This window comes from Kockiozyma suomiensis, assembly GCF_038497685.1.
Source record: "Kockiozyma suomiensis strain NRRL Y-17356 unplaced genomic scaffold V2V93scaffold_19, whole genome shotgun sequence".
NCBI lineage: Eukaryota > Fungi > Ascomycota > Lipomycetes > Lipomycetales > Lipomycetaceae > Kockiozyma > Kockiozyma suomiensis.
In genome coordinates, this window is record NW_027117682.1 from 191 (window position 1) to 20,976 (window position 20,786).

The 20,786-nt window shown below is 43.9% G+C and overlaps 8 protein-coding genes across 8 annotated transcripts; 3 read left to right on the plus strand and 5 right to left on the minus strand.

Moving 5' to 3' along the window:
- Positions 1 to 767: 767 nt before the first annotated feature.
- V2V93DRAFT_361387 (uncharacterized protein) lies at positions 768 to 1,217 on the minus strand (the record flags this gene model as incomplete). The annotated part of the gene is made up of 1 exon (XM_066908159.1): positions 768 to 1,217. One exon carries the CDS (start codon positions 1,215 to 1,217, stop codon positions 768 to 770), a length of 450 nt encoding a protein of 149 aa, XP_066763093.1.
- Positions 1,218 to 1,610: 393 nt separating this feature from the next.
- Positions 1,611 to 4,708, minus strand: V2V93DRAFT_376229 (fungal-specific transcription factor domain-containing protein). The gene is made up of 5 exons (XM_066911687.1): positions 4,295 to 4,708; positions 4,197 to 4,211; positions 4,043 to 4,134; positions 3,665 to 3,995; positions 1,611 to 3,602 (listed from the first exon to the last, which is right to left on the minus strand). Exons 1-5 carry the CDS (start codon positions 4,393 to 4,395, stop codon positions 1,724 to 1,726), a joined length of 2,418 nt encoding a protein of 805 aa, XP_066763094.1. The 5' UTR covers positions 4,396 to 4,708; the 3' UTR covers positions 1,611 to 1,723.
- A 1,095-nt stretch (positions 4,709 to 5,803) lies between these two features.
- V2V93DRAFT_361389 (uncharacterized protein) lies at positions 5,804 to 6,793 on the minus strand (the record flags this gene model as incomplete). Its single annotated transcript, XM_066908160.1, has 1 exon — positions 5,804 to 6,793. The coding sequence occupies one exon, from the start codon at positions 6,791 to 6,793 to the stop codon at positions 5,804 to 5,806; it is 990 nt and encodes a 329-aa protein (XP_066763095.1).
- Positions 6,794 to 10,613: 3,820 nt separating this feature from the next.
- Positions 10,614 to 12,523, plus strand: V2V93DRAFT_376232 (general substrate transporter). The gene is made up of 4 exons (XM_066911688.1): positions 10,614 to 10,743; positions 10,809 to 10,951; positions 11,015 to 12,182; positions 12,253 to 12,523. The coding sequence occupies exons 1-4, from the start codon at positions 10,639 to 10,641 to the stop codon at positions 12,421 to 12,423; spliced, it is 1,587 nt and encodes a 528-aa protein (XP_066763096.1). The 5' UTR covers positions 10,614 to 10,638; the 3' UTR covers positions 12,424 to 12,523.
- A 17-nt stretch (positions 12,524 to 12,540) lies between these two features.
- On the plus strand, positions 12,541 to 14,811 carry V2V93DRAFT_376235 (general substrate transporter). Its single transcript, XM_066911689.1, has 5 exons — positions 12,541 to 12,756; positions 12,810 to 13,042; positions 13,103 to 13,245; positions 13,309 to 14,476; positions 14,534 to 14,811. The coding sequence occupies exons 2-5, from the start codon at positions 12,944 to 12,946 to the stop codon at positions 14,687 to 14,689; spliced, it is 1,566 nt and encodes a 521-aa protein (XP_066763097.1). The 5' UTR covers positions 12,541 to 12,756; positions 12,810 to 12,943; the 3' UTR covers positions 14,690 to 14,811.
- Positions 14,812 to 16,049: 1,238 nt separating this feature from the next.
- On the minus strand, positions 16,050 to 18,175 carry V2V93DRAFT_351282 (putative cytochrome P450 oxidoreductase). The gene is made up of 3 exons (XM_066907978.1): positions 17,867 to 18,175; positions 17,512 to 17,796; positions 16,050 to 17,448 (listed from the first exon to the last, which is right to left on the minus strand). The coding sequence occupies exons 1-3, from the start codon at positions 18,043 to 18,045 to the stop codon at positions 16,317 to 16,319; spliced, it is 1,596 nt and encodes a 531-aa protein (XP_066763098.1). The 5' UTR covers positions 18,046 to 18,175; the 3' UTR covers positions 16,050 to 16,316.
- Positions 18,176 to 18,286: 111 nt separating this feature from the next.
- Positions 18,287 to 19,335, plus strand: V2V93DRAFT_351284 (uncharacterized protein). Its single transcript, XM_066907979.1, has 2 exons — positions 18,287 to 18,643; positions 18,729 to 19,335. The coding sequence occupies exons 1-2, from the start codon at positions 18,371 to 18,373 to the stop codon at positions 19,287 to 19,289; spliced, it is 834 nt and encodes a 277-aa protein (XP_066763099.1). The 5' UTR covers positions 18,287 to 18,370; the 3' UTR covers positions 19,290 to 19,335.
- Positions 19,336 to 19,681: 346 nt separating this feature from the next.
- On the minus strand, positions 19,682 to 20,754 carry V2V93DRAFT_376239 (NAD(P)-binding protein). Its single transcript, XM_066911690.1, has 3 exons — positions 20,499 to 20,754; positions 20,254 to 20,423; positions 19,682 to 20,187 (listed from the first exon to the last, which is right to left on the minus strand). Exons 1-3 carry the CDS (start codon positions 20,659 to 20,661, stop codon positions 19,741 to 19,743), a joined length of 780 nt encoding a protein of 259 aa, XP_066763100.1. The 5' UTR covers positions 20,662 to 20,754; the 3' UTR covers positions 19,682 to 19,740.
- Positions 20,755 to 20,786: the final 32 nt, after the last annotated feature.

The following is a 20,786-nucleotide window of genomic DNA, read 5'->3' on the forward strand; positions in this document are numbered from 1 at the left end:
TTACACTCTCTGATGCTGCCTTATCTCTTTTCTCTCCATGAATTTTACCGTGCTTTAGCTAGTTAGACTGTGCCGAATGTACTCTTGCTTTTACGTGTCTGAGTAGTAGTTGGTCGCTCTCTAGAAGTTGACACACTCACTGATGCTCTATTCATTGCCAGTCCTCAAACCATTGTGCTTTTTCTACATCCAGGAAAGATTTGCGCGCAATTTCTGCGTTGTTGCTTTTCGCACGTCCCAGAATCGAGTTTATTAATAACCTTCATCTTACTACAATAGTGTAGTCAAGATCCAGCATCACAACACTGAACATTAGCTGGTTTGTGTTGTCAATAAATCAGTCTTCATCGTGCGTTTCAGACTTGAAAGTTCTAATGGGTGCCATTCTTCATCATTTAAACTGGTAAAGAAGCATATTGGCAAGTACTTATTAGCTATGAAATCTACACGAAAGGTAAAGTCTCCTGCCTAGTACGACATCTGCAAAACCAGCTCGAAACAATTTTAAGACAATTATATATATTATAGCAAGCAATGTGAGAGTAGACGCTCTACCTAAATTACTAGCATGCTTATGGCTTCTTGACAGGCCCGCGAAGCAAGCGGCCTCAAACTCCTAGCTTCGAGTACGGCACAGCCAGAGTGCGAGCAGCAATCGAAAGACCCTACAGTCAGCTCACTTTGGGAGAAGCGAGATCGGAGTGGCTTAGACCCCGTTACGCCACCTTAGGCCACGCAGCCCTCGCGTTCACTATAGTAAAGAATGGTTACTCAGTTCTGGGTCTACCAAGATCCAACATGTCCTGCGGTCTAATGTTCATCTCTTGTTGATAAATGGACGCATCGCTTCTGTGGGTAAATGTCCTGTTGCTAGACAAGTGGTCTGGGCCACTCATGCTGAAAGTGTCACTGACAAAGAATTCCTTCCAATCATCATACTTCTTGCCAATTGGAATACCGAAGCCGTTCTCTCCCAAACATTCATTCATGGCATCCTTCGCACTTTCCGCCAAATCCTCACTAATGTCTAAAAGAATAGCAACATGACCAGTGCCTGAAATTACCAGCTCGGCTGTTATTGCACCAATGGTCACATTGCACGCCGCAACCAACGCCGATAACTTTTCAAAGCCGTATTGCGTAGTGTAATCATAAGTACCCTGGACCACCACCGCTAACAAAATCACCGATACCGCAGTGACGTTAAGCAGTTTCATCTCAAGGCTTGTTCAACCGTGCACAACAGGTTCAATGAGCAGGTGGAAAGCAGGCGATGCAGCAGGGGAAGCAACGGAAGCAATGGAAACGGAAGAAGAGGGCTTCAAAGCATGAAATACTTATGTGCCGCCTAAATGCGCCGCCACAGTAACGGTATGTCTTAAATCTCGTATTTTCATTTATTTCCATTTATTTTTTTTATAATGATATTGCAATGGTACTCCCTGCAGTTGGTACTACTTTAACTTATGATCATCATTAATTTATTTACGGTTGGGTGCTAATATCTTATCTGGTCATATGCTTCTTGTTATATTAGCTGGTTTTTTACATATTTATATCTTCTGATATTATTTTCTTAATTATTGGTTTGATTCCGTTAACTTTTGTTTTCGGTGTTATGGGATTACTGAACACTACTAAAGCTATCGACCAGCGATTATTATTACTATTCTTATTACAAGCAAATAAAACATGAGTTTTTTTGCAATAAACCATCCGAATTTTACTGAAGAGCTAAGAAATCTGAGATATCTCGTCCAAACTGGTCGTCTCGCTGTGTTTCTACTTCGCTAGGAGCTTGCCAAGTAGTGAAAAACTCCCCATTAGGTGTGTTGTTTGGAGGAAGATAATTCTGCGGAAACGTAAATGACGAAGATAGCAGGTCATCGTCGTCTGCCTCAATGTCACCGTGTACCGGTTGCAGCTTGGTTGGATCTGGAGAAATATGCCTAGACGGGCTGAGACCTTCGGTGACGGACTTGCTATCGCTTGGCGCTAGGTCATTCTGCGGACGCAAGGTCTCTGGCGAAGAAGTATACCATTGTCCCATCTTCTGCTGTGTTGAATGAAGCTCTCGCTGAATCTTGTCTCGCTTAGTACTGCTTGAGTGTGAACTTCCCTTGCGCTGACGCAACCGTTTCTCATTTTGACTTTCCATAAGGGCTGCAGCATCTTGATATTTGCTAATGCGTGCCTCAAGAGAGTTTAGATTTTCAAGCAAAGCCAACGGTGTGTGCCAGAATTTCGTGAAGCGCTCACAGGTCGCATAAAGCAGGTCACACTTCGCAGCTATTTCTTTTGGGTCACCATAGTTTCCAAAGTGTCTTCTCAAAACCTGAAGAGAAGCAGACAGCCAGATGATACTAGCATTAAAAGGATTCACATGCTTTACGTGATCGTCGGAGCATCGAGTAGTAAGGCCACAAATATCATCTGCAACCAGAAGAATAGTCTGCAATCCTTGCGCGTTCTTGAAAGGCCCTTGGTTTGCTGGTGAAGCGCTCGGACTGTGACCCTTCTGACTTGTATCAGCAAAAATTGCTCCGGTCATAACTTCATCAAAGCCATAATGGTGATATATCATAAAACGCGCAAGTTGTACGGTAATAAAAATGTTGTACTTTGCACTCATTGCTCGCCTACTCTCGGTGTCGTCAGGGTTACTAAAATCAAGGTATTCTCCGCGATAAACGAGGAAATTTGGCAATGAGGCAATCGCAATCTGCAAAGACTCAATAAGCAACTTTGTCATCATCGAATCTTCCTTTGTCTTCTTTTTCAAGAATGAATTTCGAAAATAATGCAAAAGCTGGTTTGTGTTGTTATGCGGGTCTACATTGAAACGTACTCCTTGGAGATTCCCATCAAGCGAAACCTGCGCATTCCTCATAATCGAATTGATGGCAATCATCCATGCATCTGCGCTCTCGTTACCTCGCATTTTGAGTAACTTGCAGCGATAACTAGGATCTCTGTGGAGAAAGCAGCTTGGTTGATACTGATTATTGAACCAGAACTCGTCTGCAACAGGCAGATAAGTTTCAATCATACTCCAGTCAATACCCGTTGGATTTCGGCGAATAGTACTTGCGAAACTATCCATCGTGAATATAGCCCACCAGCATCGCCTCCTTTCTTCATCGGCGGTCCAGCGGGATAGATCTTGTCCTATTTTGACAGACTCCTCCTGGGCATCGTAGTCAATCAAATGCAGATTCAGTTCATAGGCTAATCGAACACATGAGCCAAGAAGTCTCCATCCTTGACCACGTACTCCATTTGTCAGTTCACAGAACGTGCTCAACACCATAGCTTGCAGAAGGCAAAGCGGAGGGGGGTTATCGCCTGCCTGTTTCAATGATATTTCAATAAGCTCCAGTGCCTGCACATGAAACGACATGTAATCTATCGATTCGAACTCTCTCTGCTGTAGCGGCACTCCTTTTGGGGGATCCCCGGAGATAAAACGCGCAGAAAAAGAAAACATTGAGGCAAACAGGACCTGGAGATGGAGAGGATTTTTTATATTCTGAATTTTTTGTGGAAAGGTTGGCTGATGAAACAAGGAAAATGAGGTCATATTGCTAAAATATGAGTCTGTTCTAAAAAAAAGTATCAGTTTCCATATTGCGATATTTTGTATCTGGGCTAAATTGGCACTCACAAGCTTTGAAATACGGCGATAGAGACACCTAATACATTACAAGTCTCCATTATTAAGTTCTCTGCAAATACCAGGCCGAGGATAGAGTTAGACGGGATGTTTTGATATTCGGCCGGAGTTTCTAGCATCATTTCGTGGATCGGGTGAATCATGGAAGAAAGACTTAAGGCCTTAACAAATCCAAACTCAACTCCCACTGAGTCGGAGGAGTCTGAAGATGAGTCCACATCATCTTGATCATAGTACGACTGTTCCTCCAAGTCGAAGTTCTCCGCAATATTCCTGGTGGTCTCTGATTTAATAGTCGGCTGAAGTCTATCATCAACCCCAACTGCTCGTATTAGTATCTGACTTACAATTCAATGAGATAATACTTACCTATCTTGACTCCTGGCTTCATACGTTTGGTCTGGTAAACGCATTCTTTTTGCAATTTCCCGCACGCGAAGCACGTCGGCAATGTTCGATCACTTGATTCGTATTAGCAAATGAATCTGGCGCTATAAGAGCTCTACTTCTCCATATAACCTACCATTTGATCTTTTTCCTGTTCAAATTCTGCTTAGTATCTTACTCCTTTTATATATTGTACGTGCGTTCCGACAAGTTTCCAGCAAAAAGAAAACTTACCTTCGACAAGCGCCACAGGCAAACCTTGCCCGCTGTGTACTGAATTCGGAATTCAGATCGTTCATTATGTCTGACAAGGTAAGTGAGTGTCTAGCATACATACTGCGAGCAGAGAGAGCCACGGTCGGCGTCCGGAGAAGTCGCTATTCTAATTACAACTCCCAACTGCGGGGTAATCCCAGAACAGTATTATGGGTAAGGGTCGGTGGACTTTATACATCTTTAATCCTGAAATTGGCATCTATCCATCCTGCTTTTATTAATACAAAAATAATATTTTTGGTCCCATGACACTTATGGTAGTATGACACAGTAAACATGCTGCATGAAATTAGCATTAAATATAAAGTTGTTGCAATTCCCTTACGCAATTGAAAATCTGTATGGTATAATTGCAAAGGATTACAGTTTCATCAACGTTAGAAAGATTATTTCTGTATGCCACTTGCGCATCTGCTGCTACTGCTTAAATTTATGCACGGCTCGTGTTTACTAAAAACATTGTTTTGGATAGAACCTTATTAAGGACTTGGTGCAAATAAAAAGCTTTCTAGAGGTCAGCTGAGTCAAGAGTGCAGCATCTGTGCGAAGCTTCATTCGTTTCGCTCATGACGCTTGTAAGTTCTCTGCATATACTTCAGCGTGATAGCATTTGTAGCCAAGTAGAATTACCAGTCGATCCATTTATCTTGGCAATATAATAGTGCATACTTGGGTTATTTCATTTTGAGTCTCTTCTTGTTGCTTATTTTCTGACACGGGAAGCCACCTTTTGGCCAGAGGTTCTGGAGAGTAGAGTGCGAGCCCGGGCGCTGAGCGTAGTATGCAGAGATTGTGGAGATGATATAATATTTATGACAATTCTTCCGAAATTAGCCCGTTTTATTCAGCGATCATACAGAACTCTTTTATAATGACATTGTAATGACCAGTATGGTCCACAAATGGATATTTGGGAGGAGCCATTGGCAGCCTAGGAGTTTCTAATATACAAATTCCACTGACTGACCGGAGTCAACGCACGGGTACGCGCACAATCGTATAAAATAAGCGATGCAGCTCAAATTCTTAAATCCGGGGATCGTTCACTAAACTGTTGTTTATATGGTTTAATAGCTCACTGAGACATCAAGCTGCCGAACGGTGCTCGAGTCTGTTTCCAATTAGCTTGTTTTCCTGTAAAAACATTTTTGGCAAAAATGCTGCTGCTGCCTCGGTGCCGAGAATGGGAAAGATTTTTAAAAACATATGAAAATGCTGTGGTAATCTACTCTTACAAGCAGATACCAAGAAAATCTAATAATAACCCTAAAAGTATTTTTTTTATTGGAAGAATAGTTTGCATACCTGCCCTGCCACTAGATCACAACCGAACATAAAACAAAATTATTTTGCTCCAAAAGAGTGTTTATTTTGTTACATCAGAAAGCTAGGTCTTCCTACAATTCTTTTGTAGCAAGGAATAAAATTCATGGATTACTTCAGAGGTTCTCAAAATCGTCTGATTGGTTACGCCTTAGGCTTTCCCTTGGCGGCCACACCGTTACCATTCGCGTAAGCATTACCGTACTTTCCGTTCAGAGTATCCTTACCGTTTGCTAATTTGACAGAGGCAGGAGAATACGACAAATCGTACGGGTCACGGTCCAAGATAAGATTGATAATAGTACCAGCTTGGATGATTCCCATAACAGAAGTGAAGACGCCGCATGCCTCAGAGACAGGAGCCGAGAAATTGCCTTGAATCGCAAAGATGGTCGGCATTGCAGTAAGAGTAAAGCCTCCAATGTAGCAGAAAGGCATCAATGCAAGAATAAATGCACTTCTCCAGCCCTCAAACCACTGACGGTAGCGATATGCCAAAGCAACACTTAGGAACAAGGAAGACACATTGGAGAACAGCCACCACCAGGGGAAATTCTTGATCAATACCATAGGCTGATGACCAAAGTACGTATAAATGCCACCATAGCCCAAGAGAATCTCCTCGAGAATGATGTCAGCTACACCTGACAAGGCCAAGCACACCCATAGGGTACCAGTTTTAACCTCACGCAGCAAGGCAGCGTATAAAACATATCCGAGAATGGCACCAAAAGCCCACCACATAATAGCGACATAGTAGTCAAATTCGCGACCCATCAAAAAAAACATAAGCTTGTTAGGATCATGAGATTGAGACCAGTAACATCCTGCAAGATAGTTGTCGATTGCCTCGGGAATAACACAAGGAGCAGCACCAAAGATCATTGCTCTAGGAATTGATGAATTGAATTTCCTGCAATCATAAGAAGCAACCACAAGGAAAAATATAGCAATCGAAAACATGACAGTGGTTGAGACAAATACATGCGAAGAATTCTGAGCAAAAGCATCGTTTGGAGGTGCCACCGTACGGTAGTTGTCGCTGAGTACGACCGCAGCCTTTGCATTCTGAGCACTCACCAGAGCTGGTGCGCAAGCAAGAAGCAAGTAAGTCAAACTGTTGTAGGATACCATTGTCGTTTGCTAAATTGATTTCAGATGGAAGATGATATTGAAGCGGGAATCAGGCGCAGCTAAATAGTTGCGAAATTCACGGCTTAACATAATAATTCTAGCATTGATGTATCAGATCAATGCGGGGGTTCCGCGTACTGTGTGATGAGATCTTCAGGAGCGGTCGATTTAGTTCGACAAACATCCGAAAATGTACTGTTGATCGATGAACGACAGACTCGCGACCAACTCTGACTTAATTTCTAATAGTGTATTATAGGCTAACTTCACAAGATTACATAAGTAAAAATATATAGCTTTTGCCGAATATTAATCCGAAAATAACTTCAGCTGCATTGGCGTTCGACAAAGTGCGTCCTCCGCCTCAAGTATTTGGCTGCGGCTCTCGCACCCTGGCCCACGCCATGCACGACGATACAATGTCCTCTACACTCGTATTCAGCGGACGAGCAGAAAAAAAAAATAATTCAGGTATTCAGAAACATCTAATCTGTCCGTCCGAAAATTTTTGTAGTGAGCAGTACTGTGTGAGGGGCGGCAGCTCGCAATATATTCTCTCTTCTGAAAGTCAGTGCGATGTGTCACACGACATAGACAACGATTGATAAAACTTGCTAGCTACATGATGGTAACAACACAAAGATTTTTACTGATTGCCTTATTGCCAAGTCTTCTGTGCTCAATTTTGGATGGTCCAATACTTAACTAGATAGAACTGATGATTAAGTATATCTTGCGTGAGATTTTAGAGAAGAAACGCAGCTAATCAGTGGAGCTAGCAGCTGAGGTCCAGCCTGAGGCCTGATATGTGAAGGCTGGAGTCAATCGTGAATATACTTCAATTAAATTAAATTGTGTTTTATTCTGCCCTCCAGCTTGTGTAAGGAATGATCAGAAATATCTGGTCCAAAAATTTATGAAGAGTGAGATGAATACGTGCTATTGGTTTACGAAAGAATGACTTTGTGACTTGATAACGCTGAGATAAATGATGTTTTATCCTGCAACTTTTTCCACTTGCTTATAAAAAATAATTTTATAATTGAGAGTTAGAGGTTATGCATGCAGAGCTTGCATACTTCCAGCTGATTTTCGATTTATAATTATCCAGTCCGTAGAGTTGCTAATACCATCTGATGCGCATCGCGTTGACGATTGGGACGCGTTAGCCGACAAGTTAGCTAAACCTCCTCGAATATTCAGCATTTTGGCACTTGTCCTAGTTGTAGTATCTACTGAAGTATACATAGGGGATTATTATCACCTCAAATATGTGCAACACATCAGTTAGAGTAGGATTTAATAAAATCTGTTACAAAATAAATTCGTTCTACAACAAATCGACACAAATTTATTTGTCGAAAACTTAATGTGACTAATATGCGGGCCGATTTCGGCAAGAAATGCTTTGACCATCAATATGCGGGGTAGATTTGCTGGTTAGGGTAATAGATCGAATCATCGCCTCGCCGCTCTCAAGTCAGTCAGCCGTCTGGCGTGTACACAACTTGTATGTAGATAAGTCAAGCGGTGCGGTATAGTGCTGTAGCTCATTGTACATATATATGTATGCTAGTATATCTGTATTTGCAGTATCAAGTTATCGTAAAGGTATTAGCGTAATTTTCTCCTCTCGCTTGGCTATTTTATTGAGACCTACTAACAATTAAAGTAGCTGCTTATCAATATATTATTTACTAGTCTAATTTCTCTTTTATTTTCCTAGTAGGGGCTCACTATGATGTAGTCCGTAGTAGGGCTGAGACCAATAATAACGTCATGGTGCAGCATATAGCAGATATGCCAGCAAATTGCTGCATAGCATAAATCACTCGTGACACCGCGCTGCTTCGAGAAAATAAAACTGGAATCTTTTTTCATTGTATACTAGTAGAAGTAGTTAGACTGCTGCTTTTAAATACTATACATGAATGATGAATATATTTTGGTAGTACATCCTTTCTTAGCAGATTAACATTTGCATGCCAATTGCACTAGCAGTATAAGGGGAAGCATGGGGCATTAGATTACATAATATTTAGACCTCTGTCAAAAATCTGCCGTTAACATTGAAATGTCGCGCGAGGTCAGTGTGGAAGGAATTCAAAAGTGCTGAAAGTGTGACAATTTGGGGATGCCCGCCCTTATAGACCTTTGAAATCACCGTGGCTTGTAGAAAAAATTTCTGTATTATGAATTTTTTTAAATTTTCTTTCTCTTCTGCTTTTTCAATTCTACATGTGGGCTATTACTTTTTCCTTGATCATTGTGCGCCGACTGTGCCAGCGCTTCCTGTTGTCAGCGCCAACGCCGCAGAAAAGACATATAGAAGGCCCACTAATGATATGGTCTGTAAGCGGCAAGGAAAACCTCAAAAAAAAATCTTCAAATCATCCTTTCCTTAAACTGCTGTGATGTTGTGCGAAAGTGACGATGCTCTAAAAGTTTTTAGTCTCTATTGAAGCCCGACATGGTAGCTTCAATCATCCAAGCTAATGCGATGAAGTTCAATGGCACTTCTTTAGTTGTGCGATTGAAGGTAATTATCGAATATAGCTGAGCTTTAACTAGGAACGGACAATGAGTCTAAATAGATTAATCACAGGGGCGAATTTCTCCAGTTGAAATAACGACAAAATATAATTGCTCCGAACTTACGTTTAGGTTTCTCTAATTCTTGCGTGGTGAGGCTTTGCAGTATCCCCTAACTGGTCGCGCCACGCACTGTGCCGCTGCACGCCACCTCCGGTGCTGGATTTGGATGGGTTTTGAGTGGGTCTCTCTGACAAGAGCTTCTACACTGTCCAATTACTAGCTAGAGAACTGCTCCAGACCAGCTTTTTGCCACATAAAGCTTCTTGACGGCCAGCAGTCCCGCCATTCCTACTCGGTATTTTATGGTTTGCGGTCCCAGTCTGCCCATCGATCTATCTCTCCTGGCTCTTCAATCCCAGCTCGAGCGCACTTCGGCGGCGAAACTTCTGACGGTCAGCATATAAGCCTTTTAAATGCTGACGACTCTTCCTTCACTCGTAGTCAGGTATGCAAGTTGCACTAATTTTGATAGCAAGCCGGCTGAGTGGTCCAAGTCAGACATAACGAGACGAGTTAAGTTTACCTTCTATCTGGATCTGGTTATCCGCCGGACTCATTGCTGAACTCTTTGGGCTCAGCATTTTTACATATGCCTTATGTTTCTGTCATCGACATATACTGCCCTTCTGCTGTAGGTTATATCTACAGGCTACTCATTCAAGGTCCACTACAGCTCTCTTAAGCGGCTACCTATCTAGCGCATGATCCAAAATTGCGAGCAGTCTACAAAAGTGAGATTAAATCGGCGTTAAACTCCATTAATTGTCACACTTTGTGATTGTGGACAAATTCCATTATTCAATCACAGTACAAAGCAGCTTCAATATAGCAGAGACCCATTATTATTTGCATTTTTTTGTTAATCCTTTTTGTTCTCCTAGAGGGTATGGATTCTGACTGCTGATTCAGCTATCTGACATACCATTACATATATATGCAACCCTGCATGCTTTAGAGTTCTCTGTTACCAGTCTTGATTGGCCTATTACGTAGCTTACATTTGCGCTCGCGTGTGTGATTGAGTACCGAAGTTGGTCCGCTCTGAACTAGAACGGTTACGTCGCGCTATGAGCCACAGGCGGCTAGGCTGATACCTGGCTAGTGCAACTGTCCGCACATGAAATAATGTGGGGAAAGTAAGTTTATCTCTCAGATGCGGGGTGTCCAGAATAAAAAGGGGCATATTAGAACACAATCCTTTGACATAATTTATCTCTACGCACTCCCGTACCGTTTCCACTGTGTTCACTATGCTTAACCTCAACACAAAAATTAAATCCAGTAGTGACGTGAATCCAGCCGATGTCGGGGTCCATGTCAATCACCGACAGCGGTTGACGTTTGCAAACATTATGGTGCGCTTACGTAATCAAGAGCTCAATCCCGAAATGTTTTACTAACATTATGTTGTTAATTTCAGGCAATTTTGCTAGCCGGTCTAGGAAGCTTCACTTTTGGATATGCAAACAATGCTACTTCAGGATCATTTGCTCAGACTACTTTTATTGCAAAGTTTCTTAGCGGCAGCAACTCTGACTCTGTCGTGAATGGAATTCTTGGAGGGTACGTTTCTTTTTTTTTTGCGTGTCTGTAATTGAAGGCTTTAGTACTAATCATGGTCTACAGTTTTCTCGGTGGTGGTTTTGTTGGTGCGATTATCCAGGCTCCAATTTCTAACAGATGGGGACGACGAGTAGCTACTGCAACAGCCGCAATGTTTATTGTTGTTTCTGCGGCATTAGACGCAGGCTCTGTTAATGCAGCAATGTTTACCGTCTTTCGAAGCTTCACAGGTGTTGGAGCCGGTATGCTTCTTGCCAACTGTCCAGTATACATGAGTGAAATTGCGCCTCCTCATCTGCGTGGTATGCTGGTTGGCAACCACGCAATTTCCATTGTGTATGCTTATACATTCTCGTCATGCTTTGCTCTCGCATTTAACTTTGTTGATAAACCTTATCAATGGAGACTACAGTTTATCATGCTGACCGCCTGTGGGCTAATGCTTCTCTGTTCGTTATATTTCTTGCCCGAGTCTCCCCGATGGCTCTGTGAGCAGGAGAGGTACGACGAAGCTTGGATTATTCTTAGAAACCTTAATAGAACGGAGGAAGATCCTGAGGCTACTATTGCCGCCGGAGAGATGGCCCAGATCCGCGCCCAGATTATGGAGGAAAGAATATTGCCCAGAGGCTATATCTACATATTTAAAACGCCTCATCTGCGACATCGAGCAATTTGCTCTATTCTTGTCTGGGTGATGGGACAGTCTACGGGCATGCTTGTCATTGCCAATCTAACGCCCACTCTATTTGCTACTCTAGGCTATGGAACTGTTTTGCAACTTGCGCTGGCTATCGTCTGGTGTATTTGCGCAATGATCGGATGCTACGTCAATGCGGCTATTATGGATCGCGTGGGCCGCGTTCGGCTGCTAGTAACTGGAGGCTATCTGTGCACGACAACTCTTATTGTTGAAGCCGTGCTACAAAAGTACTATCTCGACGGCCACAGTAAAGCTGGCACCAGCGGTGCAGTAGCCATGTACTTTCTCTTCATTTTCTTTTATGGATCTACAATCGACTGTGCCTCATACGTTTATATCTCCGAGGTTTGGCCTACACATTTACGCAGCTATGGAGCTACCATTGGACTCAGCTCCTTTTTTTCTCTTGCGCTCGCCTTTATCACCCCGGCATCGACTGCTTTTGCTGCAATCGGTTGGAAATATTACTTCCCGATGGTGGCGGTTTGCGTTATCTCTACTACTGTGATCGCGTTTGTCTGTCCGGAGGTATGCTACTAATAGCTATATTAATCTGTATTTTTCGAGAAAGTCGCGCTGACACATTTTTCTTATTTAGACTGCTGGTCTCACTTTGGAGGAGATCAACAAGAAGTTTGGCGATACCGTAGCTCTCGACTTGAGCTCCGCCGACGCCATTGCGTCTACTATGATGAAGGCAGGCAACATGCATTTTGAAAATGCGCCGACGGAAGTTACTCAGGATGTGCAGGGGGAAAAGTACGCTTAACAAGTGATTACGGGCTGAACCTGCTGTTTGTTTGCTTAATGTTAAATTGATACAAGATCCCGTATAATTTCGGTAATTTTTAATTAAGTCTAGTTGTGCCTATTGTGGCGCAGAGGACTGTGATCATCCATAGTTCCCCGCGCGTTGCTATCGGCTCAGGTCTCCTGCGGACCAACTGGTCAGTAGCACAACACAATAAGGTTTAGCTAGAACCCATTGTTTTTACTTAACCTTCAAGCGTATTCCCAAACCAAATGCATAACGCTCAGCGCTGTGCCCCGAAGTTATTGCGGTCAACTTCCCCGCGTCTTGGACGAAGTCTAATCTAAACCAGTATGGGTCTCGGATTGCTCATTGCTCTATTGCACCTACTCACTATATGCAAGCTTATTTTTTATGCTGATAGTTGGCGAGTTGTGCGCACAGATTGCGGGGTAATGATGATGATCCGGAAGGTGTATTTAACGGACACATATCCTCCACAATCCACTCTGTAGGTCTGGCTCACTACAGAATAAACATGGCACAATCTTTTGATATTGAAAATCGTACCGAAGAAAGCATCGATAATGTCCATATTGCTTTACGTCGCCAGCATTTGACGCGCAGCAACATTATGGTATGGTTTTCCTCCTATTCCTTTTTTGCCTGCAATGCACTAATCGTTGTCGATATCTAGGCTATTCTTGTTGCCGGATTGGGTAGTTTTGTGTTTGGTTATGCAAACAATGTTACTGCGGGTTCATTTGCTCAAGAATCGTTTATTCTTAAATTTCTGAGCGGGTCTAATCCTGATTCAGTTATTGGCGGAATAATCGGAGGGTGCGAGTCTGGCTGGATATCTTTTTTGAAATTTTAGCATGCTGATTTCTCTAATCTTTTTAGCTTCCTCGGTGGTGGTTTTGTGGGCGCCGTCATTCAGGCTCCTATTTCGGTCAGATGGGGCCGAAAGGCTGCTACTGGAACTGCTGCAGTGCTCATAACAGTTTCTGCTGCTCTGAAGGCTGGCTCGGTGAATGTTGCAATGTTCACTGTTTTTCGCACTACCGGCGGTATTGGTGCTGGAATGCTACTTGCAAACTGTCCGGTGTACATGAGCGAGATTTCGCCTCCCCATTTACGCGGGATGCTAGTGTCGAATCATGCTATTTCAATCATTTATGCTTATATTACTTCGTCCGTCATGGCTTTGGCTTTTCATTTTGTCAAGCAATCTTATCAGTGGAGACTCCAGTTTGTGATGCTTACATTCTTTGCTTTACTTCTTGTTGGATCTCTATTTTTCCTTCCAGAATCACCTAGATGGCTTTGTGAGCAGGAGCGATATGATGAGGCATGGAAAATTCTAAAGGGTTTGAACCAAACCCCTGAAGACCCGGAAGCATCAATTGCTGCTGCTGAGATGGCTCAAATTCGCGCCCAGATTATAGAAGACAGGACACTTCCTCGAGGTTACATTTACATTTTCAGAACCCCGCATCTCAGACACCGCGCCTTCTGTTCAGTACTGACTTGGGTCATGGGACAGTCTACCGGTATTCTTGTCATTGCCAATCTTACTCCCACCCTATTTGCCGCGCTAGGCTACAGTGCTGTGTTGCAGTTGTCGTTGTCTATTGTCTGGACCGTCTGCGGAGTCATTGGAGCCTTTTTCAACGCTTTCCTGATGGATCGGGTTGGTCGCAAACCTCTTCTTGTCGTTGGTGGCTACCTTACCACGGCGACCCTGATTTGTGAAGCTGTACTGCAGAAGTATTACCTCGATGGTCACAGTAAATCAGGAACTAATGGAGCCGTTGCTATGTTTTTTCTCTTCATTGTGTTCTATGGCTCTACTGTGGATTGTGCTGGATATGTCTACGTATCAGAAATCTGGCCCACACACTTGCGAAGTTATGGCGGAACCTTTGGATTAGGCTCTTTTTTTGCCACGGCTATTGCATTTACTAGTCCGGCTACTACAGCATTTGCTTCCATTGGTTGGAAATACTATTTTTGTATGATTGCCACTTGCATCGTCGCCACAACTGCGATTATTTTCGTATGCCCCGAGGTTAGTCCAGTTCATTAACAAAGTTTAAGAAATATTGCTAACTTGAAAAAACTGTAGACTGCCGGTCTTACACTTGAGGAAATCAATAAGAAGTTTGGAGATCACGTTGCTCTTGAGCTTAACTCGGCTGAGGCTGTCGCGGAAGCCATGCTGAAGCAGGGAAATCTGCACTTTGAAAATGCTCCCGCTTCCGAACCCAATGAAAAGAATTAATTCTTCTTTTGACTGCTGACTTAGTAGGATCAGATCTAGAGATTGGTCTTTACTTTAAATTTTTTCTTTCCAATGTTTTGCCGTGATTTGATTTTCTGTGTGTGATTTTCCCCGAATGTGACTAATATAAATTCTTGCCATAAAATGTTTCAGAGTATTTATCTGTAGACGCTAGACAGTAATTGAGCCGATAATTGATTATCTGCAAGTTTCTCCATTTAATAATATATAATTAATCAAGAAAATAAATTTTTTTTTACGACAACCCTACTGCAATACGTTGCACTATTAAAGTTTTCTGCTTAGCGCGCAAGAGCATAATGAAACAGTATAATACGCGAGGGCCTCTTCTGCAAGTCATGAAATTCAAATGCCGTGAAGGTATTTTTTTTCTCAGAGGAAGGTTGTCCTCCAGTTTGAGCAAAACTGATACGTTTCATACAGTTTATCAAATTTCTTTTGTTAAAAACTTACTACTATAGCTTTAGATTGAAAAACCAGGGTGTGGCTATATTCCTTGCTGAATAGATTCCGTTTGGCAATTCTTTCATTTTCATTGATATTAACCAAAACGACAAGATCGAGGGGCTTAATATAGAGCACTGGCATATATACCGTGTATCAATGTGTATTTAGCATTAGATTCTTAAGGGTATTGATTGAACTTTGGAGCAAAACATGAATAATGCAACGACAGAGATTCGACGGCAATTCCCCTTTCTTTTATAGCTCACCAAAGCACATGTTGTATTACTTGTTAAATTGATTGATGAAGCAGAAATTAATACTTACTACCGGCCGCAAAGCATTGCAGATGAGGCGACAGTAAATAGATCTAATATTCTTATAATGATATACCTGTTGGCGTCACGATATTTGCGATCTACAAAATACTTAGCGCAGTACAGATAATATATAAGTCTTTGATTAGAACCGTAAGAAAATTGTCTTTGCGAAGAATATATATACAAGTTGGTGATATATTGCGTGGCCCTTTAATCTGGGAGCTAAAGAGCAAAAGATCGTCATTATACTTGTATTAAAATCGCTGCGCTTTAAAATACGCTTTTAAGCATCCTGACGAACTACGCTGAAACCAGCTACTGATACCATCCGGAAGTTTTCCTGATGATACTTTGACCTATACCGTCAGGATTCTCATGATGTCGCTGGCGCTTCCTGTTATCTTGCGAAATCGAGCAAGATCGATTTGTAGTAGCTAAGTCACGGTTGATTGTCAGGACCACTACACCACACCGATCACTAGACCAACATTCTTAGCTACAAGTTCTTATCAGAGCAGCAATTTTTATTATATTTGTTATTGACTTGTCCAATGTATCCGAGAGTATGCGAAGCTACAATAACTCAGCATCATCTCATGTTTACGTTTGCGTCCCGATTTGTCATAACTTTATTTAACATTTAATTACACAAATCACCGGCTTAGTACGCAGGCTCCTCTATTTTTCAGCTACAGGTTTTTACTCAAGCTTTTCAAAAACAAGTATGTGAATAATCCAGCTCATAAATTTGTGCTTACTCATTCCTATAAATGTTATTGTTCTCAAGTAACCTATTATGTAGCCTAATCCTAAATCAAAAATAGTTATACCCTTGGTGCCCCTCAATTCCATGCCTCTAAAAATTTCAAAGCACCAGCAAGCTCCTTGCGCATAGTAGCCTCATGCTGAGGGCTACGCGGTGTGATTTTGACCTTAAAGGGTAACGGGGCCTGGAGAATGCCAGCGTTGTACCTGCTAGTATCCAGATGTTGCACCTTTCCTGTCTCCGGGTCAATAGGTTCCTCGATAGTGTAACCCCACAACAACCTAGAGGCAATACGCCACATGTTACGCTCAGCAAGATGAATACCAGGGCACAAACGACGTCCAGCACCGTAAACGTAATGATCACGCTTGCTGTAGTCAGATGATCCAGCGTAATCGTTTGCAAGACGATTGAATCCGTCAAAGCGCTCTGGCTTGAATTCGTCCTCATCTGGATAGAGTGATTCAGTGTGGTGAATAGCCCAGACAGCAAGGAAGACAGTAGAGTCTTTAGGAATGAACATGCCGTTGTACCAATCGTCTTCACGAACACGATGCGGCAAACCAGTAACAGCGACCGGACGCCATCGCACACCTTCCTTGATAATCTGATTGATATAAGGCAGATCCTTGAAGTCTGAGAACTTGGGCGGTTTATCAGGACCACAGAGAGCATCGATCTCTTTCCGTGCCTTCTCCTGAACATGTGGGTGGGTGGCAAAGGCAAGAATCAAAGTCAAAAGCTGTGCAGCAGTAGTATCAGCGGCACCCTCAACGACTTCACCAACCAGGTTGTTAAAAGCATGCTGCGACATCGGCCATCCCTTGGCATCGTACTCATCGATCAAATGATCCATGATGCAGTCACGGTGGTCGCCCTTCTTTCTACGCTCTTCAACTATGTTACGAGCCTTTCCCCAAACAGCATCAAAGATAACACCAGCAGCAATGGCGCGACGTTTCCAGAAGGCAAGCTGCTTAGGAATCAATTTCAGGATAGGGTATTCATCAACAGGTGGATTGGCACCGGCCTCCATGGCCTCGGTCCACCGATCCATGACATCATAGACAGCGTGTCCCCAAAAGGAATCAAAAGTAGGGCCACGGTGGCCAAAGGCAAGAGCGGACGCTACCGAAGAAGTGTAACGACGCACATGATCGAAGAAGCCTTCAGGATCGTTAAGAAGATCATTCATCAAAACGGCGGCCCTAAAAAGAGAAAAGGTTAGGACACACTACAAAATATAAATCGAGATACAAACAGAACCATACTCAGCTTCCTGGACAAGGAAATGCTTCTCGTCAAGATTTTTGGGCGAGAAATTATGCGATATAACTTTTCGCTTCTCACGCCAGACAGCATCCATCTGCTCAAGGGCGATATGGTCACCCTGGGTAAGTAGCTTTCCAACATAACTGGGTGGGCGATCAGAGTAAATGGCACCCTTCTTATCGAGGAGATCATGTACAGCTTTCTTGTCAGTAATGACAATGACATTTGAAGTACCAAATTTCAAAGAATAAATTGGGCCGTATTCCTTTGCCCATTCGCGGAATCTTGAGGCATAGCAGAGTTAGGACATGCTCGATGATATAAAATTAAAAAAGAGAAAAGCAATCAACTCACTGTCTGTAGAGTCCAGTGGAAGGAATCTGGTGAAAGTTACCCAGAATGGGCAACGTAGGTGGGCCTGGGGGCATTCCAGGTGCCCGCTTGCCAACTTGAAGCAAGCGGTAGACGCCCAAGGCAAGGACGGCTACGAAAAGGCCGATGGCGAGCTTTGTGGGGTCCTGAGCAAAGTCCATAGTGACAGACGATAGACGACGAGACGTTAGCTCAGAGCAAAAAATGAAGCGGGGAGAGATCTTAAAAGGCAGGAATCCATGACGAAGTCATGTGAGATTCGACTCGGACTCTTTTCGGGTCATATGCAAGTTATTGGCGAGCACTCATTGGAGCACAGGGAAGATTGCAGCGATTATGCTCCGCAGCCGCACGGACGTCATATTGCGGGGTCTGCGGAGTCCCTTTTAAGTAAACTACCGTCTGCAGCTGTTCACTGCCGCAATCGTCATCCGTTTGGCAGTCAACTCACTCGACTCACTACGCCCCTGCATCACTATCTTCACAATGTCTACTTCTTCTGCTCTCGAAGGCAAAGTGGCTGTCGTTACTGGCGCCTCTTCCGGCATGGGCCGCGCCATCTCGGTCCTTCTCGCGCGCCAGGGTGCAAAAATTGTCTGCTGCGACCTCTTCGAGAAGCCCAACCCAAAGGGCTTTGAGAAGGATCTTCACCTCACCACACCACAGCTTGTTGAGCAACTCGGTAGCAGCGCCATCTTCCAGAAGGTCGATATCTCTGTTATTCCCGAGATTGAGGCTGCCTTTGAGAAGGCTCTTGAGGTGTGTTTTAGCTGAATATTGCTACAAATTAAATATACAGATCGATCTAGTAGTAGTAGCGTACTGACAGTTGTGTGTGTTTTAGACATACGGCCGCATTGATATCAACGTCAATTGTGCTGGCTACTGGGCTCCCTTTAGAGATCTTGTCGATGAGGACGACGAGCTTTGGGCTAAGATGCTTTCCGTTAACGCGATGGGCACATCCAAGTGCACTCGTCTTGCAATCAAGCAGTTCCTGAAGCAGGACATTGACGAGGCCTGGGGTTCGCGCGGCCGCATTGTAAACATCTCATCGTGCGCAGGACATTTTTCGTTCCCCGGAGAGAACGCGTACGCATCGACAAAGGCGCTCATCAACCACATGGGCCGTGCCGGTGCTACTGACCACGCTAAGGACTCGATTAACATCAACACCATTGCTCCCGGTGTTGTTGCCACTGGCATGGCGCGTGGAAACATCGAGGACAAGGACATTGTGGGTATGATGAAGAAGGCCACGCCCTGGCCGAGATTAGGCAGAGTAGATGATATCGCCGAGGCTGCCCTATTCTTTTGCATGCCCGGCTCGCAGTGGATTACTGGACAACTGTTGTCAGTCGATGGCGGCATGACTCTTGGAGTGCCATACCCGACTGGCTCGTAAAGGAAAAAGGTTATGTTAAAAAGAGGTAATATAGCTTAAATTGAATAATTCAAATTGATTTGCGCCGGTAAATTACTGCCGATGTTGGGTAGATCCGTAGTAATTCTCGATAACTGTATTCATCGTCTCTGCAAATAACTGACGAGCCGATATCTTATCGCTTATACAACTTTCAATTAAGGCTGGTCTCTCGGCCGGTCTCTCGGCCGATATAATGACTATCCTCTTACTGTATCGCATTATGTCGAATAATGTCGATTCGACTCAAGAGTAGCATGACCTAACAAATCTGTGCCCCTGCCTAGCTCAACAACATACGTCGTCGACACGGCATATCGGAAGTGGGAAAAGTGCACAAAGATTTAAGGAACAGATACAGATTATGAAATAGTTCAATGGTTATATTCTATGTAAACAAATATTGTCTTTATAAAAGGATACAGGAATTGGCTTATTTGGCAGTGTATCCACCGTCAACAGGCCAGGCTGCACCAGTGACGAAGCTAGAGTCGCTACTAAGCAGGAACGCCAAAACATTGGCAACCTCAGCAGCCTGTCCCATGCGATTGAAGAAGGTGCTTCCGCCCATGATCTTGGAGTCAAAGAGACCCTTCTTTTCGCCATCTCTGAAGATGGCGGTGTCGATAGGGCCCGGGAGGACTGCATTGATGCGAATGCCACTCTGTCCGAACTCACCTGCCGCGGACTGAGTGAGTCCGATGACACCAAACTTACTGGCCGAGTAGGTCGAGCTGCCAGGCAAACCGCGGATGCCTGCTGTACTGGCTACGTTGACGATCGCGCCACCGGGCTTGGGCAGATACTGGAGCTCGGCACGCATGCAGGCCATCAGACCAGTGAGATTGACGCCAATAGTCTTGTCCCACATGGCTTGGGGCTAGAGAAGAAGCATGGTTAGAAATATAAGACGAAAAGATGGGAATGAAGCGCAGATAGAACATACAATGTTGCTAGTATTGGTATTTCCGTCTCCACCGGCAAGACCAGCGACATTAGCAGCGCCATCAATCTTGCCGAAGTGCTTGTAGGAACCCTCGACCCAGGCGGCGACAGCATCGAGATCCGAAACGTCAAGCTTTGTCAGGGTGACCTTGGTCTCAGGGTAATCGGCCGCTGCGATCAATTGTTAGAGCGAGAGAATGACAAATGACAATGGCAAAAAAAAAAAAAAGAAAGGAGTTAACGAACAGATGGTTTTGTTTGTCTCCTCGAGACCTGCCACGTTGACATCGCTGAGAGCGAGCCCGCTGGCGCCGAGAGATGCGAGTCGGACAGCAGTTGCACGGCCGATGCCAGAAGCAGCGCCGGTGACGATGTAGACACTTCCTTTGATTCCAGAGTAACCAGACATTGCAGATGAGAGAAGTATGCGAAGAAGTCGGGTTACTAACAGGCCTGCTGAATTAGCTATATATGCTTGAGGCGGCTATGCGGAGAACCGGGCAGTCTGCGCGAAGTCTGAGCGGCGCCGCACGA

What these genes read in the sequence shown, in the direction of transcription:
- V2V93DRAFT_376229 (XM_066911687.1), bottom strand. Translation starts at nt 4,395, where the DNA reads ATGTATGCTAGACACTCACTTACCTTGTCAGACATAATGAACGATCTG. An exon ending in GAAGCCAGGAGTCAAGATAG is followed by an intron (nt 3,996 to 4,042) that starts GTAAGTATTATC and finishes TAATACGAGCAG; the next exon opens with TTGGGGTTGATGATAGACTT. An exon ending in ATCGCCGTATTTCAAAGCTT is followed by an intron (nt 3,603 to 3,664) that starts GTGAGTGCCAAT and finishes ACTTTTTTTTAG; the next exon opens with AACAGACTCATATTTTAGCA.
- V2V93DRAFT_376232 (XM_066911688.1), top strand. Translation starts at nt 10,639, where the DNA reads ATGCTTAACCTCAACACAAAAATTAAATCCAGTAGTGACGTGAATCCA. An exon ending in TGACGTTTGCAAACATTATG is followed by an intron (nt 10,744 to 10,808) that starts GTGCGCTTACGT and finishes TGTTAATTTCAG; the next exon opens with GCAATTTTGCTAGCCGGTCT. An exon ending in GTGAATGGAATTCTTGGAGG is followed by an intron (nt 10,952 to 11,014) that starts GTACGTTTCTTT and finishes CATGGTCTACAG; the next exon opens with TTTTCTCGGTGGTGGTTTTG.
- V2V93DRAFT_376235 (XM_066911689.1), top strand. Translation starts at nt 12,944, where the DNA reads ATGGCACAATCTTTTGATATTGAAAATCGTACCGAAGAAAGCATCGAT. An exon ending in TGACGCGCAGCAACATTATG is followed by an intron (nt 13,043 to 13,102) that starts GTATGGTTTTCC and finishes GTCGATATCTAG; the next exon opens with GCTATTCTTGTTGCCGGATT. An exon ending in TTATTTTCGTATGCCCCGAG is followed by an intron (nt 14,477 to 14,533) that starts GTTAGTCCAGTT and finishes AAAAAACTGTAG; the next exon opens with ACTGCCGGTCTTACACTTGA.
- V2V93DRAFT_351282 (XM_066907978.1), bottom strand. Translation starts at nt 18,045, where the DNA reads ATGGACTTTGCTCAGGACCCCACAAAGCTCGCCATCGGCCTTTTCGTA. An exon ending in TCCACTGGACTCTACAGACA is followed by an intron (nt 17,797 to 17,866) that starts GTGAGTTGATTG and finishes CTATGCCTCAAG; the next exon opens with ATTCCGCGAATGGGCAAAGG. An exon ending in TTCCTTGTCCAGGAAGCTGA is followed by an intron (nt 17,449 to 17,511) that starts GTATGGTTCTGT and finishes TTCTCTTTTTAG; the next exon opens with GGCCGCCGTTTTGATGAATG.
- V2V93DRAFT_351284 (XM_066907979.1), top strand. Translation starts at nt 18,371, where the DNA reads ATGTCTACTTCTTCTGCTCTCGAAGGCAAAGTGGCTGTCGTTACTGGC. An exon ending in CCTTTGAGAAGGCTCTTGAG is followed by an intron (nt 18,644 to 18,728) that starts GTGTGTTTTAGC and finishes TGTGTGTTTTAG; the next exon opens with ACATACGGCCGCATTGATAT.
- V2V93DRAFT_376239 (XM_066911690.1), bottom strand. Translation starts at nt 20,661, where the DNA reads ATGTCTGGTTACTCTGGAATCAAAGGAAGTGTCTACATCGTCACCGGC. An exon ending in GGAGACAAACAAAACCATCT is followed by an intron (nt 20,424 to 20,498) that starts GTTCGTTAACTC and finishes AATTGATCGCAG; the next exon opens with CGGCCGATTACCCTGAGACC. An exon ending in ATACCAATACTAGCAACATT is followed by an intron (nt 20,188 to 20,253) that starts GTATGTTCTATC and finishes CTTCTTCTCTAG; the next exon opens with CCCCAAGCCATGTGGGACAA.